This window comes from Amphiura filiformis, chromosome 15 (genome assembly GCF_039555335.1).
Source record: "Amphiura filiformis chromosome 15, Afil_fr2py, whole genome shotgun sequence".
NCBI classification, from domain to species: domain Eukaryota; kingdom Metazoa; phylum Echinodermata; class Ophiuroidea; order Amphilepidida; family Amphiuridae; genus Amphiura; species Amphiura filiformis.
This window is the reverse complement of record NC_092642.1, coordinates 17259349-17274332: the sequence shown is the minus strand read 5'-3', so window position 1 is coordinate 17274332 and position 14984 is coordinate 17259349. Positions and strand designations below refer to the sequence as shown.

General features: G+C 38.7%; 1 protein-coding gene across 3 annotated transcripts in view; it reads right to left on the bottom strand.

The window, feature by feature from the left end:
- The window catches only part of LOC140171324 (uncharacterized), a 74427-nt gene that overhangs the window by 21122 nt on the left and 38321 nt on the right, over positions 1–14984 (bottom strand). For all 3 annotated transcript variants that reach the window (XM_072194563.1, XM_072194562.1, XM_072194564.1), the window contains exons 6-7: positions 10974–11141; positions 10284–10366 (exon numbers count right to left, since the gene is read on the bottom strand). In XM_072194563.1, the coding sequence (XP_072050664.1) occupies positions 10284–10366; positions 10974–11141 (251 nt within the window). The remainder of the gene's footprint in view (positions 1–10283; positions 10367–10973; positions 11142–14984) is intronic.

Here is a 14984-nt window from a genome sequence, read left to right as displayed (position 1 = left end):
TTCCATTTACGAGCATCTTTAAATTGACACTACATCACAATGCATTGACCGATTTCAATTCCGTTTTTTGATTTTTGATGCTTTAATAAAGCTCATTCATGTAGAAACATTAAATAACATGTTTCTGCTGCGCTTATTTTTGATGTGATATGCCTAATAGGAAGGTCTTGTCAAAGGAATGTGTCAGGTGGCATACCTTTACCAGGTAATTAATCTCAATAGTAGGAAGGTCTTGTCAAAGGAATGTGTCAAGTGGCATACCTTTATAGGGCAATTAATCTCAATATTAGGAAGGTCTTGCCAAAAAGAATGTGTCAAGTGGTATACCTTTATAGGGCAATTAATCTCAATAGTAGGAAGGTCTTGTCAAAGGAATGTGTCAAGTGGCATACCTTTATAGGGCAATTAATCTCAATAATAGGAAGGTCTTGCCAAAGGAATGTGTCAGGTGGCATACCTTTATAGGGCAATTAATCTCAATAGTAGGAAGGTCTTGTCAAAGAAATGTGTCAAGTGGCATACCTTTATAGGGCAATTAATCTCAATAGTAGGAAGGTCTTGTCAAAGAAATGTGTCAAGTGGCATACCTTTATAGGGCAATTAATCTCAATAATAGGAAGGTATTGCCAAAGGAATGTACCAGGTGGCATACCTTTATAGGGCAATTAATCTCAATAGTAGGAAGGTCTTGTCAAAGGAATGTGTCAAGTGGCATACCTTTATAGGGCAATTAATCTCAATAGTAGGAAGGTCTTGTCAAAGAAATGTGTCAAGTGGCATACCTTTATAGGGCAATTAATCTCAATAATAGGAAGGTATTGCCAAAGGAATGTACCAGGTGGCATACCTTTATAGGGCAATTAATCTCAATAGTAGGAAGGTCTTGTCAAAGGAATGTGTCAAGTGGCATACCTTTATAGGGCAATTAATCTCAATAATAGGAAGGTCTTGCCAAAGGAATGTGTCAGGTGGCATACCTTTATAGGGCAATTAATCTCAATAGTAGGAAGGTCTTGTCAAAGAAATGTGTCAAGTGGCATACCTTTATAGGGCAATTAATCTCAATAGTAGGAAGGTCTTGCCAAAGGAATGTGTCAGGTGACATACCTTTATAGGGCAATTAATCTCAATAGTAGGAAGGTCTTGTCAAAGGAATGTACCAGGTGGCATACCTTTATAGGGCAATTAATCTCAATAGTAGGAAGGTCTTCTCAAAGGAATGTGTCAGGTAGCATGCCTTTATAGAGCAATTAATCTCAATAGTAGGAAGGTCTTGCCAAAGGAATGTGTCAGGTGGCATACCTTTATAGGGCAATTAATCTCAATAGTAGGAAGGTCTTGCCAAAGGAATGTGTCAGGTGGCATACCTTTATAGGGCAATTAATCTCAGTAGTAGGAAGGTCTTGTCAAAGGAATGTGTCAGGTGGCATACCTTTATAGGACAATTAATCTCAATAGTAGGAAGGTCTTGTCAAAGAAATGTGTCAGGTAGCATACCTTTATAGGGCAATTAATCTCAGTAGTAGGAAGGTCTTGTCAAAGGAATGTGTCAGGTGGCATACCTTTATAGGGCAATTAATCTCAATAGTAGGAAGGTCTTCTCAAAGGAATGTGTCAGGTAGCATGCCTTTATAGGGCAATAAATCTCAATATTAGGAAGGTCTTGTCAAAGAAATGTGTCAAGTGGCATACCTTTATAGGGCAATTAATCTCAATAATAGGAAGGTCTTGCCAAAGCAATGAGTCAGGTGGCATACCTTTATAGGGCAATTAATCTCAATAGTAGGAAGGTCTTGTCAAAGGAATGAGTCAGGTGGCATACCTTTATAGAGCAATTAATCTCAATAGTAGGAAGGTCTTGCCAAAGGAATGTGTCAGGTGGCATACCTTTATAGGGCAATTAATCTCAATAGTAGGAAGGTCTTGTCAAAGGAATGTGTCAAGTGGCATACCTTTATAGGGCAATTAATCTCAATAATAGGAAGGTCTTGCCAAAGCAATGAGTCAGGTGGCATACCTTTATAGGGCAATTAATCTCAATAGTAGGAAGGTCTTGTCAAAGAAATGCGTCAGGTGGCATACCTTTATAGGGCAATTAATCTCAATAGTAGGAAGGTCTTGTCAAAGGAATGTGTCAGGTGGCATACCTTTATAGGGCAATTAATCTCAATAGTAGGAAGGTCTTGTCAAAGGAATGAGTCAGGTGGCATACCTTTATAGGGCAATTAATCTCAATAGTAGGAAGGTCTTGCCAAAAGAATGTGTCAAGTGGCATACCTTTATAGGGCAATTAATCTCAATAGTAGGAAGGTCTTGTCAAAGGAATGTGTCAGGTGGCATACCTTTATAGGGCAATTTATCTCAATAATAGGAAGGTCTTGTCAAAGGAATGTGTCAGGTGGCATACCTTTATAGGACAATTAATCTCAGTAGTAGGAAGGTCTTGTCAAAGGAATGTGTCAAGTGGCATACCTTTATAGGACAATTAATCTCAATAGTAGGAAGGTCTTGTCAAAGGAATGTGTCAAGTGGCATACCTTGATATCAATAGTAGGAAGGTCTTGTCAAAGGAATGTGTCAAGTGGCATACCTTTATAGGGCAATTAATCTCAATAGTAGGAAGGTCTTGTCAAAGGAATGTGTCAGGTGGCATACCTTTATAGGACAATTAATCTCAATAGTAGGAAGGTCTTGTCAAAGGAATGTGTCAAGTGGCATACCTTGATATCAATAGTAGGAAGGTCTTGCCAAAAGAATGTGTCAAGTGGCATACCTTTATAGGACAATTAATCTCAATAGTAGGAAGGTCTTGTCAAAGGAATGTGTCAAGTGGCATACCTTGATATCAATAGTAGGAAGGTCTTGTCAAAGGAATGTGTCAAGTGGCATACCTTTATAGGGCAATTAATCTCAGTAGTAGGAAGGTCTTGTCAAAGGAATGTGTCAGGTTGCATACCTTTATAGGGCAAATAATCTCAATAGTAGGAAGGTCTTGCCAAAAAGAATGTGTCAAGTGGCATACCTTTATAGGGCAATTAATCTCAATAGTAGGAAGGTCTTGTCAAAGGAATGTGTCAGGTGGCATACCTTTATAGAGCAATTAATCTCAATAGTAGGAAGGTCTTGCCAAAAGAATGTGTCAAGTGGCATACCTTTATAGGGCAATTAATCTCAATAGTAGGAAGGTCTTGTCAAAGGAATGTGTCAGGTGGCATACCTTTATAGGACAATTAATCTCAATAGTAGGAAGGTCTTGTCAAAGGAATGTGTCAAGTGGCATACCTTGATATCAATAGTAGGAAGGTCTTGTCAAAGGAATGTGTCAAGTGGCATACCTTTATAGGGCAATTAATCTCAATAGTAGGAAGGTCTTGTCAAAGGAATGTGTCAGGTGGCATACCTTTATAGGACAATTAATCTCAATAGTAGGAAGGTCTTGTCAAAGGAATGTGTCAAGTGGCATACCTTGATATCAATAGTAGGAAGGTCTTGCCAAAAGAATGTGTCAAGTGGCATACCTTTATAGGACAATTAATCTCAATAGTAGGAAGGTCTTGTCAAAGGAATGTGTCAAGTGGCATACCTTGATATCAATAGTAGGAAGGTCTTGTCAAAGGAATGTGTCAAGTGGCATACCTTTATAGGGCAATTAATCTCAGTAGTAGGAAGGTCTTGTCAAAGGAATGTGTCAGGTTGCATACCTTTATAGGGCAAATAATCTCAATAGTAGGAAGGTCTTGCCAAAAAGAATGTGTCAAGTGGCATACCTTTATAGGGCAATTAATCTCAATAGTAGGAAGGTCTTGCCAAAAGAATGTGTCAAGTGGCATACCTTTATAGGGCAATTAATCTCAATAGTAGGAAGGTCTTGTCAAAGGAATGTGTCAAGTGGCATACCTTTATAGGGCAATTAATCTCAATAGTAGGAAGGTCTTGTCAAAGGAATGTGTCAGGTGGCATACCTTTATATAGCAATTAATCTCAATAGTAGGAAGGTCTTGCCAAAAGAATGTGTCAGGTGGCATACCTTTATAGGGCAAATTGATATCAATAATAGGAAGGTCTTGTCAAAGGAATGTGTCAGGTGGCATACCTTTATAGGACAATTAATCTCAATAGTAGGAAGGTCTTGTCAAAGGAATGTGTCAAGTGGCATACCTTTATAGGGCAATTAATCTCAATAGTAGGAAGGTCTTGCCAAAAAGAATGTGTCAAGTGGTATACCTTTATAGGGCAATTAATCTCAATAGTAGGAAGGTCTTGCCAAAAGAATGTGTCAGGTGGCATACCTTTATAGGGCAAATTGATATCAATAATAGGAAGGTCTTGTCAAAGGAATGTGTCAGGTGGCATACCTTTATAGGACAATTAATCTCAATAGTAGGAAGGTCTTGTCAAAGGAATGTGTCAAGTGGCATACCTTTATAGGGCAATTAATCTCAATAGTAGGAAGGTCTTGCCAAAAGAATGTGTCAGGTGGCATACCTTTATAGGGCAAATTAATCTCAATAGTAGGAAGGTCTTGTCAAAGGAATGTGTCAAGTGGCATACCTTTATAGGGCAATTAATATCAATAGTAGGAAGGTCTTGTCAAAGAAATGAGTCAGGTGGCATGCCTTTATAGGGCAATAAATCTCAATATTAGGAAGGTCTTGTCAAAGAAATGCGTCAGGTGACATACCTTTATAGGGCAATTAATCTCAATAGTAGGAAGGTCTTGTCAAAGAAATGTGTCAGGTGGCATACCTTTATAGGGCAATTAATCTCAATAGTAGGAAGGTCTTGTCAAAGGAATGTGTCAGGTGGCATACCTTTATAGGGCAATTAATCTCAGTAGTAGGAAGGTCTTGTCAAAGGAATGTGTCAGGTGGCATACCTTTATAGGGCAATTAATCTCAATAGTAGGAAGTTCTTGTCAAAGGAATGTGTCAGGTGACATACCTTTATAGGGCAATTAATCTCAGTAGTAGGAAGGTCTTGTCAAAGGAATGTGTCAGGTGGCATACCTTTACCAGGTAATTAATCTCAATAGTAGGAAGGTCTTGTCAAAGGAATGTGTCAGGTGGCATACCTTTATAGGGCAATTAATCTCAATAGTAGGAAGGTATTGTCAAAGAAATGAGTCAGGTGGCATACCTTTATACGGCAAATAATCTCAATAATAGTAAGGTCTTGTCAAAGAAATGTCAGGTGGCATACCTTTATAGGGCAATTAATCTCAATAATAGGAAGGTCTTGTCAAAGGAATGTACCATGTGGCATACCTTTATAGGGCAATTAATCTCAATAGTAGGAAGGTATTGTCAAAGAAATGAGTCAGGTGGCATACCTTTATACGGCAAATAATCTCAATAATAGTAAGGTCTTGTCAAAGAAATGTCAAGTGGCATACCTTTATAGGGCAATTAATCTCAATAATAGGAAGGTCTTGTCAAAGAAATGTCAGGTGGCATACCTTTATAGGGCAATTAATCTCAAATATAGGAAGGTCTTGTCAAAGAAATGTCAAGTGGCATACCTTTATAGGGCAATTAATCTCAATAATAGGAAGGTCTTGTCAAAGGAATGTACCATGTGGCATACCTTTATAGGGCAATTAATCTCAATAATAGGAAGGTCTTGCCAAAGCAATGAGTCAGGTGGCATACCTTTATAGGGCAATTAATCTCAATAATAGTAAGGTCTTGTCAAAGAAATGTCAAGTGGCATACCTTTATAGGGCAATTAATCTCAATAATAGGAAGGTCTCGTCAAAGAAATGTCAGGTGGCATACCTTTATAGGGCAATTAATCTCAATAGTAGGAAGGTATTGTCAAAAGGATGTGTCAAGTGGCATACCTTTATAGGGCAATTAATCTCAATAATAGGAAGGTCTTGTCAAAGGAATGTGTCAAGTGGCATACCTTTATAGGGCAATTAATCTCAGTAGTAGGAAGGTCTTGTCAAAGGAATGTGTCAGGTGGCATACCTTTATAGGGCAATTAATCTCAATAGTAGGAAGGTCTTGTCAAAGGAATGTGTCAAGTGGCATACCTTTATAGGGCAATTAATCTCAATAGTAGGAAGGTCTTGTCAAAGGAATGTGTCAAGTGGCATACCTTTATAGGGCAATTAATCTCAGTAGTAGGAAGGTCTTGTCAAAGGAATGTGTCAGGTGGCATACCTTTATAGGACAATTAATCTCAATAGTAGGAAGGTCTTGTCAAAGAAATGTGTCAAGTGGCATACCTTTATAGGGCATTCAACAACTCTTCCTATACCTTTGTACAGGAGCCAACCGTTGTTAAACCGTGATGAACCCACACTTTTACTGTAGCGTATACGCGAACGCGCGCGAGACCACGCGTTACGCGAGAGCGCGTAAAATTCGTCATGCCTGGAACCTTTGTGCGTATGCCAGCTTACAAGTTGAATTCAGTATTTTTCAGGTAGCGGCTAAACATTGCCGTTTTATTCTGTAGATTTATTGCTGATATCAAAAGAGAAATCATCGAAGTTTTTGTAAGGCTGAGTGGCAATGATGAACTGACATTCCTCGTAAAATAATCGTGAATTATACGATATTTAGCTTCTTTTCGTTGTTGAAAGGGATTCAATCATGTTTCACCGTTGTTCATCACCGTTTAACAACTCGCGTCCGGCGCGTCTGCGTGGTTTACTTCGCTCGGTTTAGCTGCCCTCGCGAAGTAAACCACGCAGACGACGCGGCCGCATCGTTGTTAAACGGTGATGAACAACGGTGAAACATGATTGAATCCCTAAATTAATCTCAATAGTAGGAAGGTCTTGCCAAAGGAATGTGTCAGGTGGCATACCTTTATAGGGCAATTAATCTCAATAGTAGGAAGGTCTTGTCAAAGGAATGTGTCAGGTGGCATACCTTTATAGGGCAATTAATCTCAATAATAGGAAGGTCTTGCCAAAGGAATGTGTCAGGTGGCATACCTTTATAGGGCAATTAATCTCAATAGTAGGAAGGTCTTGTCAAAGGAATGTGTCAGGTGGCATACCTTTATAGGACAATTAATCTCAATAGTAGGAAGGTCTTGTCAAAGAAATGTGTCAAGTGGCATACCTTTATAGGGCAATTAATCTCAATAGTAGGAAGGTCTTGCCAAAGAAATGTGTCAAGTGGCATACCTTTATAGGGCAATTAATCTCAATAGTAGGAAGGTCTTGTCAAAGGAATGTGTCAGGTGGCATACCTTTATAGGGCAATTAATCTCAATAGTAGGAAGGTCTTGTCAAAGAAATGTGTCAAGTGGCATACCTTTATAGGGCAATTAATCTCAATAGTAGGAAGGTCTTGCCAAAGGAATGTGTCAGGTGACATACCTTTATAGGGCAATTAATCTCAATAGTAGGAAGGTCTTGTCAAAGGAATGTGTCAGGTGGCATACCTTTATAGGGCAATTAATCTCAATAGTAGGAAGGTCTTGCCAAAGGAATGTGTCAGGTGGCATACCTTTATAGGGCAATTAATCTCAATAATAGGAAGGTCTTGCCAAAGGAATGTGTCAGGTGGCATACCTTTATAGGGCAATTAATCTCAATAATAGGAAGGTCTTGCCAAAGGAATGTGTCAGGTGGCATACCTTTATAGGGCAATTAATCTCAATAGTAGGAAGGTCTTGCCAAAGGAATGTGTCAGGTGACATACCTTTATAGGGCAATTAATCTCAATAATAGGAAGGTCTTGCCAAAGGAATGTGTCAGGTGGCATACCTTTATAGGGCAATTAATCTCAATAGTAGGAAGGTCTTGCCAAAGGAATGTGTCAGGTGGCATACCTTTATAGGGCAATTAATCTCAATAGTAGGAAGGTCTTGCCAAAGGAATGTGTCAAGTGGTATACCTTTATAGGGCAATTAATATCAATAGTAGGAAGGTCTTGTCAAAGAAATGTCAGTTGGCATACCTTCATAGGGCAATTAATCTCAATAATAGGAAGGTCTTGTCAAAGAAATGAGTCAGGTGGCATACCTTCATAGGGCAATTAATCTCAATAATAGGAAGGTATTGCCAAAGGAATGTACCAGGTGGCATACCTTTATAGGGCAATTAATCTCAATAGTAGGAAGGTCTTGTCAAAGAAATGAGTCAGGTGGCATACCTTCATAGGGCAATTAATCTCAATAATAGGAAGGTATTGCCAAAGGAATGTACCAGGTGGCATACCTTTATAGGGCAATTAATCTCAATAGTAGGAAGGTCTTGTCAAAGGAATGTGTCAAGTGGCATACCTTTATAGGGCAATTAATCTCAGTAGTAGGAAGGTCTTGTCAAAGGAATGTGTCAGGTGGCATACCTTTATAGGACAATTAATCTCAATAGTAGGAAGGTCTTGTCAAAGAAATGTGTCAAGTGGCATACCTTTATAGGGCAATTAATCTCAATAGTAGGAAGGTCTTGCCAAAGGAATGTGTCAGGTGACATACCTTTATAGGGCAATTAATCTCAATAGTAGGAAGGTCTTGTCAAAGGAATGTGTCAGGTGGCATACCTTTATAGGGCAATTAATCTCAATAGTAGGAAGGTCTTGTCAAAGGAATGTGTCAGGTGGCATACCTTTATAGGGCAATTAATCTCAATAGTAGGAAGGTCTTGCCAAAGGAATGTGTCAGGTGGCATACCTTTATAGGGCAATTAATCTCAATAGTAGGAAGGTCTTGCCAAAGGAATGTGTCAGGTAGCATGCCTTGATATCAATAGTAGGAAGGTCTTGTCAAAGAAATGTCAGTTGGCATACCTTCATAGGGCAATTAATCTCAATAATAGGAAGGTCTTGTCAAAGAAATGAGTCAGGTGGCATACCTTCATAGGGCAATTAATCTCAATAATAGGAAGGTATTGCCAAAGGAATGTACCAGGTGGCATACCTTTATAGGGCAATTAATCTCAATAGTAGGAAGGTCTTGTCAAAGAAATGTGTCAGGTAGCATGCCTTTATAGGGCAATAAATCTCAATAGTAGGAAGGTCTTGTCAAAGAAATGTGTCAGGTGGCATACCTTTATAGGGCAATTAATCTCAATAGTAGGAAGGTCTTGTCAAAGGAATGTGTCAGGTGACATACCTTTTGTAGGGCAATTAATCTCAATAATAGGAAGGTCTTGCCAAAGGAATGTGTCAGGTGGCATACCTTTATAGGGCAATTAATCTCAGTAGTAGGAAGGTCTTGTCAAAGGAATGTACCAGGTGGCATACCTTTATAGGGCAATTAATCTCAATAGTAGGAAGGTCTTGTCAAAGGAATGTGTCAAGTGGCATACCTTTATAGGACAATTAATCTCAATAGTAGGAAGGTCTTGTCAAAGGAATGTGTCAAGTGGCATACCTTTATAGGGCAATTAATCTCAATAGTAGGAAGGTCTTGTCAAAGGAATGTCAGGTGGCATACCTTTATAGGGCAATTAATCTCAATAGTAGGAAGGTCTTGTCAAAGGAATGTGTCAGGTGGCATACCTTTACCAGGTAATTAATCTCAATAGTAGGAAGGTCTTGTCAAAGGAATGTGTCAAGTGGCATACCTTTACCAGGTAATTAATCTCAATAATAGGAAGGTCTTGTCAAAGGAATGTGTCAAGTGGCATACCTTCATAGGGCAAATTAATCTCAATAGTAGGAAGGTATTGCCAAAGGAATGTGTCAAGTGGTATACCTTTATAGGGCAATTAATCTCAATAGTAGGAAGGTCTTGTCAAAGGAATGTCAGGTGGCATACCTTTATAGGGCAATTAATCTCAATAGTAGGAAGGTCTTGTCAAAGGAATGTGTCAAGTGGCATACCTTTATAGGGCAATTAATCTCAATAGTAGGAAGGTCTTGTCAAAGAAATGTGTCAGGTGGCATACCTTTATAGGGCAATTAATCTCAATAGTAGGAAGGTCTTGCCAAAAAGAATGTGTCAAGTGGCATACCTTTATAGGGCAATTAATCTCAATAGTAGGAAGGTCTTGTCAAAGGAATGTGTCAAGTGGCATACCTTTATAGGGCAATTAATCTCAATAATAGGAAGGTCTTGTCAAAGAAATGTGTCAGGTAGCCAAGTGGAATACCTTTATAGGGTGATCATTACCTGACATATATTTAATGTATAAGAATGTGTCAGGTGGCATACTTCATATGGTTATTCATTATCGCAAATATAGGAAGGTTTGTAAAAAGAATGTACCTTTATAGGGTGATCATTAACTCAACTATATGACGATTGAGACATCGTCCATCTACGGATATAGAATATACCATTATCAAAACTAATGCACTTAATAATGGCTGACTTACTGCAACTGTTCATTCTCGGCGATTAAATCTTCAACCTGGTTCTTCCGATCCTGACTTTCATTCTCTGAAATGTCTTTCCTTGTCTGTGATAAGTAGAAATCAAAACAAAACAAAACAAAAAGCAATAACATATATGCGAGTAGTACACCAAGTGGCTTATTTGAGCCTCCTTCGCCTAACTTTTCCAACAATGTCAGGGGGGCATATCCCTATCCCTCAGCCAACCGCTGCGCATGGATACAAAAATAGTTGCCGTTTTGGCTTGTTTGGTCACGCATTTTGTTTAAAGCAAAATTGTGCACCAGATGGCTTCAATTGGGCCTTCGTTTTCATAAATATTGTCAAACTTATCAAGGTAGAACCCCAGCAAACCCCTGGATTTCTTTTTAAAATATTTTGGACACGCTATCGTAAACCATTTGTTTAAAGCAAAAATAGTGCACGCAGTGGCTTTAATTGGGCCTTTATTTTACTCAAAAGGGGGCACATTCCCCCTCCGTCCCCGGACATATATATTTACGCATTTCATGTTCCTTTCTTGGCTCACCAAGAAAATGCCCCCCCGAAGTTCTGCATTTAACGCGCCCGAAAACTCACAATACACCGAAATATTTGCCATATGAACAATGAGAATTACCGCTATCATGCTACAGGTTTTCTAGTTTTTATAAGTTATAATAGCATTTTTACCTTCAGTGACTTGACTTCCCGTTCTAAGCGAATGATTCTGGGCACACCGTCACGCAACCACTTAGTGATTTCTGCTGTTGCTGGGTTGTGGGATACTCTCTCTAATGCGTCAGCAACGACATTTATTTCCATGGAAAGCTCAGGTCGGTCCAAATCGATGTCACGATTCTAAAAAGGAAACAAAATAAAAAAAAAGGGGTACATTGATGGACGTATCATAATCATGATGAGATCTCCCGACCAAAATTGGTCGACCTAAAATGGGTTTGTAATCAGTTGTTTAAAAGTTCTGTGCAGGCTTTAGGCCTATATCACACCACTGTCTGCTTCTTAAGCAGTATTTAGTTGCAGCCTTTTTTCTTCGTCAAACATGACATAGAAAAAACAGTTGTGGCTATGTTTTGTTTTAATATTGACACAACAATAAGTCCCAAAAAACTTATATGAACGCCATTAATACTTTGTACTCTCTCTTTTTGGTCTTTTCATAGCTCCCTTTGGCAATTCTCTTTCTTCGCGCCTTTTCGTTTTTTAGCAGAATATTCCTGGCCTTATCAGCTCTTACTCAACTCAGCTGTTTTCTATAAATTAACGAACTCTTCGTGCTATGTTTTGGGTTATGTCACTTAGATGTTACAGATTGGGGTTTAAACGGTTCCGCCGTCGGATAGGTATAAATCTGTCAAGTTACTACTTCACTTCCAAACATTATATATAAACGTACTGCGGGTTTCAAAAGATGCAAAGGTCTCAGTTCCTCTGACTGACTCTCCCAATTGATACCAAACTGGACAGAAATGATGTAAAAACTTTCGACGATTGGGTGTGATTTCCCTGACTGGTTGGAACTGTCACTGATCGTTGCAAAAATATGACTATCTGGCAATCTCATGACCTTTCTTCTTCGTGCCAACGTCCCTTGTAAGCAGGATATATCGTGCACTTTGGTCCAATGTCCCTTGCAAGCAGGATGTAGCATGCGCTTTGGTTTACTTCGTTAAGCTGACTGGACTCGTAAGAAGTCCATGGTGGCAGGTTTGAAGTTAATAATTGATGTCCAAAAGATTATTCCGAAAGTTCTTGTCACGAAGGGGTATTTTATGACACCGGCTGTCAATAATTCTGGTATGATGTTTGATGAAGTTGTTCTCCAATGTATTATTACCTCTATCGTCGCCATCTCTTCATGCACTGAGACGAGAACATCTGAAAGTATTCCTGAACTCTTCCTCTATGCTTGGATTTGAATATCCATCTGCAACTCGCATCTTTCTCAATGAGAGTATATAATTTCCTAATGGTGTTAGGCAATTATTTCATCACATTAGGTAAATGTTGTCCATTAGTTGGATGATATGTTGCCTTCACCCAATAGTATTGGGTTATTGGATAATTTCCTCATATTGGGTAATTATTTTACTACATTCAGGGATAATTTTATCGTTTTGCTGGGCAATACTTTGCCTTTACCTAATTCAACATTCACAACTTCTATGGCATTGTTTTGATATACCATCAAAAAATAGGAATATTCATTCAGTGGTGTTGCACTCCTTACCCAATAGGTAAACTTGATTTTTCCAAGAGACAAAATATTACTCAACCACTGCATGGGTAATGTCACTTTTACCCAACTCATGTATATTTACCCAATGTTGGGCAAAGTTTACAGTTTACCCTGAGTGCTAACAGGATTCTAATATATTTCTCATCAAGGATGTTGTTATATATCTCCTTCCTGTAGTAAAACTCACATCTGCCACGTCCTGTTATTCTAGATATCTCTTAAATCCTGTTTGGTTTAATATTTCCTCTCCCAGGCTCAAAACGACTGAAAATCGAAAGTGTTCCAAACTTCCAATCAATATTAAATTATCACAATCACTGAAGTATAGCGATTACCAACGAATCTATCCTTTAACCTTGATCACTCAGGTCACTTAGTGATGGGGTGGGGAATGGAATCACTCTTTGGGATATTCATTTCTTGTAGTACATTTTTGATGGCAAATAGGTGCAGTGCTTCTGAACCAAGATATATAGAGCAGAGACTGTACAGCAGTCTAGCAAATCAGTTCCAAAGTATTTTCAACCAATTAAACACCTACGAATAGGAGTCTTAGGCTATGACCAAGAATGACAAGAAAAGATTTGATGATTTTGAAATGTGGTGTTACAGGAGCCTTCTGCAAGTGACAAGGAAAGACAGGATCCTTGACAAGATTGGTACAAGTCTAACTAGGGATGACCAATGAACCATCAACTTGATTAGAACACTCCCATAGACATGCAGGGAGCTCAACTGTGCACTGCTTGCACAGACATTTCTAAATTGAGCTCATTCTTTTATTTTTCATAATTTTTCTGTAAAAATTGGAGATGTTAATGCCAATCATGTTTTGTAACTATCCTGCAAATTACAGCATCATAACTTATTTGGTTTTTCTGTAAGTGTGAGTCAAAATTGGTCCATCGCCACAGTGCGCTTAATTGCCAGTGGCCCAGTGCAGCACTGCTCAGAATGGCACAAAATATTCAGATGAATAAGATCAGGTGAACACCTTGACCTACTGAGCTGTAATTTGGCAGAGTTGTCGTTATTACCTCTATCATACCCTCTGTAAAAAGGTTAAAAAAATGGACAAGTAGATCTCGAGCTAAAAATTAAATACCAGCTTCCCTTTGGAATTTCCAAACACCTTTCGAATCATGTTAAATACACACCTTTCTGAACATAAATGTGAAGTTTCGTGCTCATTTGTTGTATTATTCACCTGATCTCAACCCTAAACATTTTCTTATATTTATACCATCTGCACTGACTTGCTGCTATACACGCACAGGAGCTGTACTTTTAAAATACGCACCTAATCAATAATGAGTCTTTCACTCCATTGTTAAAGTACTGTGCTCCCTGTAGCATATGGAGTGACCAGGCCCTGGAGTGTGATGGTTTTGTAGCACATGGCAGTATTCATTCAAGCCTATCAAGGTCAGTTATTAGCCACTTGCTGAATGGCTGGGCATTATCAGCTATCAAAGAGATACCTTATGCTGCTGCCAATCACAATAGAGGTTAAACATTTTGTTAAAACCCCAGAAGTGATATCAGGACAAAGCTGTGCATGTTGGTACTTGATTGTTTGGATTCCTATGTTGAAAATCCCTTGTAGTACATTAGTATTTTTCTTATGTGTAGTGTATATTGTTGTAAAAAAAAAGTTCACCTGGACTTTTGATTTTGTGCCACTTTGGCCATTATGGATGATTTTTGGCAAATGTTTTCTAAAAGCATGATTTCAGTGCCTCGGTTTGAAGAAATACTTAATGCTATTGACTAGTAAAGTGCCATTTCATAAGAAACCCCTTTGATACTTTCACAATATGCTTGTTTCATGTTTGCATTTATATTAAAATAAAGAAATATAAAAAGGTAAATATATGCTTATACCAATTTTGCTCACATTGCTATATTTAGACTTTGTCAATTTATTTCGCTCCAATGACCGGTCAGAATGGGAAACTTTGAAAATTCATAATTGAAAAGTTTTTGACCGATTTTGACCATTTAACCACCAAAATACTTCTGTTGACGAGTTCTTCCCAGAAAACAATCTTTTGTAGCAAAAGGGGCAACATGAAATTATGATGGTCATCCCTAGTCTAACCATCAGAAATGGCATAATGGTGAGAAAGCTGAAGAAACCTTTGGCCATACTGTCAGGAAACATGGAGGTGTAGAAAAACAAATGTTTCAAGCGGCCATGGAAGCCCGAAGAGGAAGGGGCGTCCACCAACATCTTTGACTAATGAAGTGAAGCTCGTTTCTAACCAAGGAATACAAGGTGCAATGCACTTGGCATCAAATCAAGTGAGATGACATACTCTTGTGAAGACCACAGCAGCGCTATACAGAGCACCACCTGACAGAGAGAAAAACACCTGGGACATTACACTTGTATGCAAGCTGACCATAGGCGTAGATCCTGGGGGATGGGGAGATAAATCCCC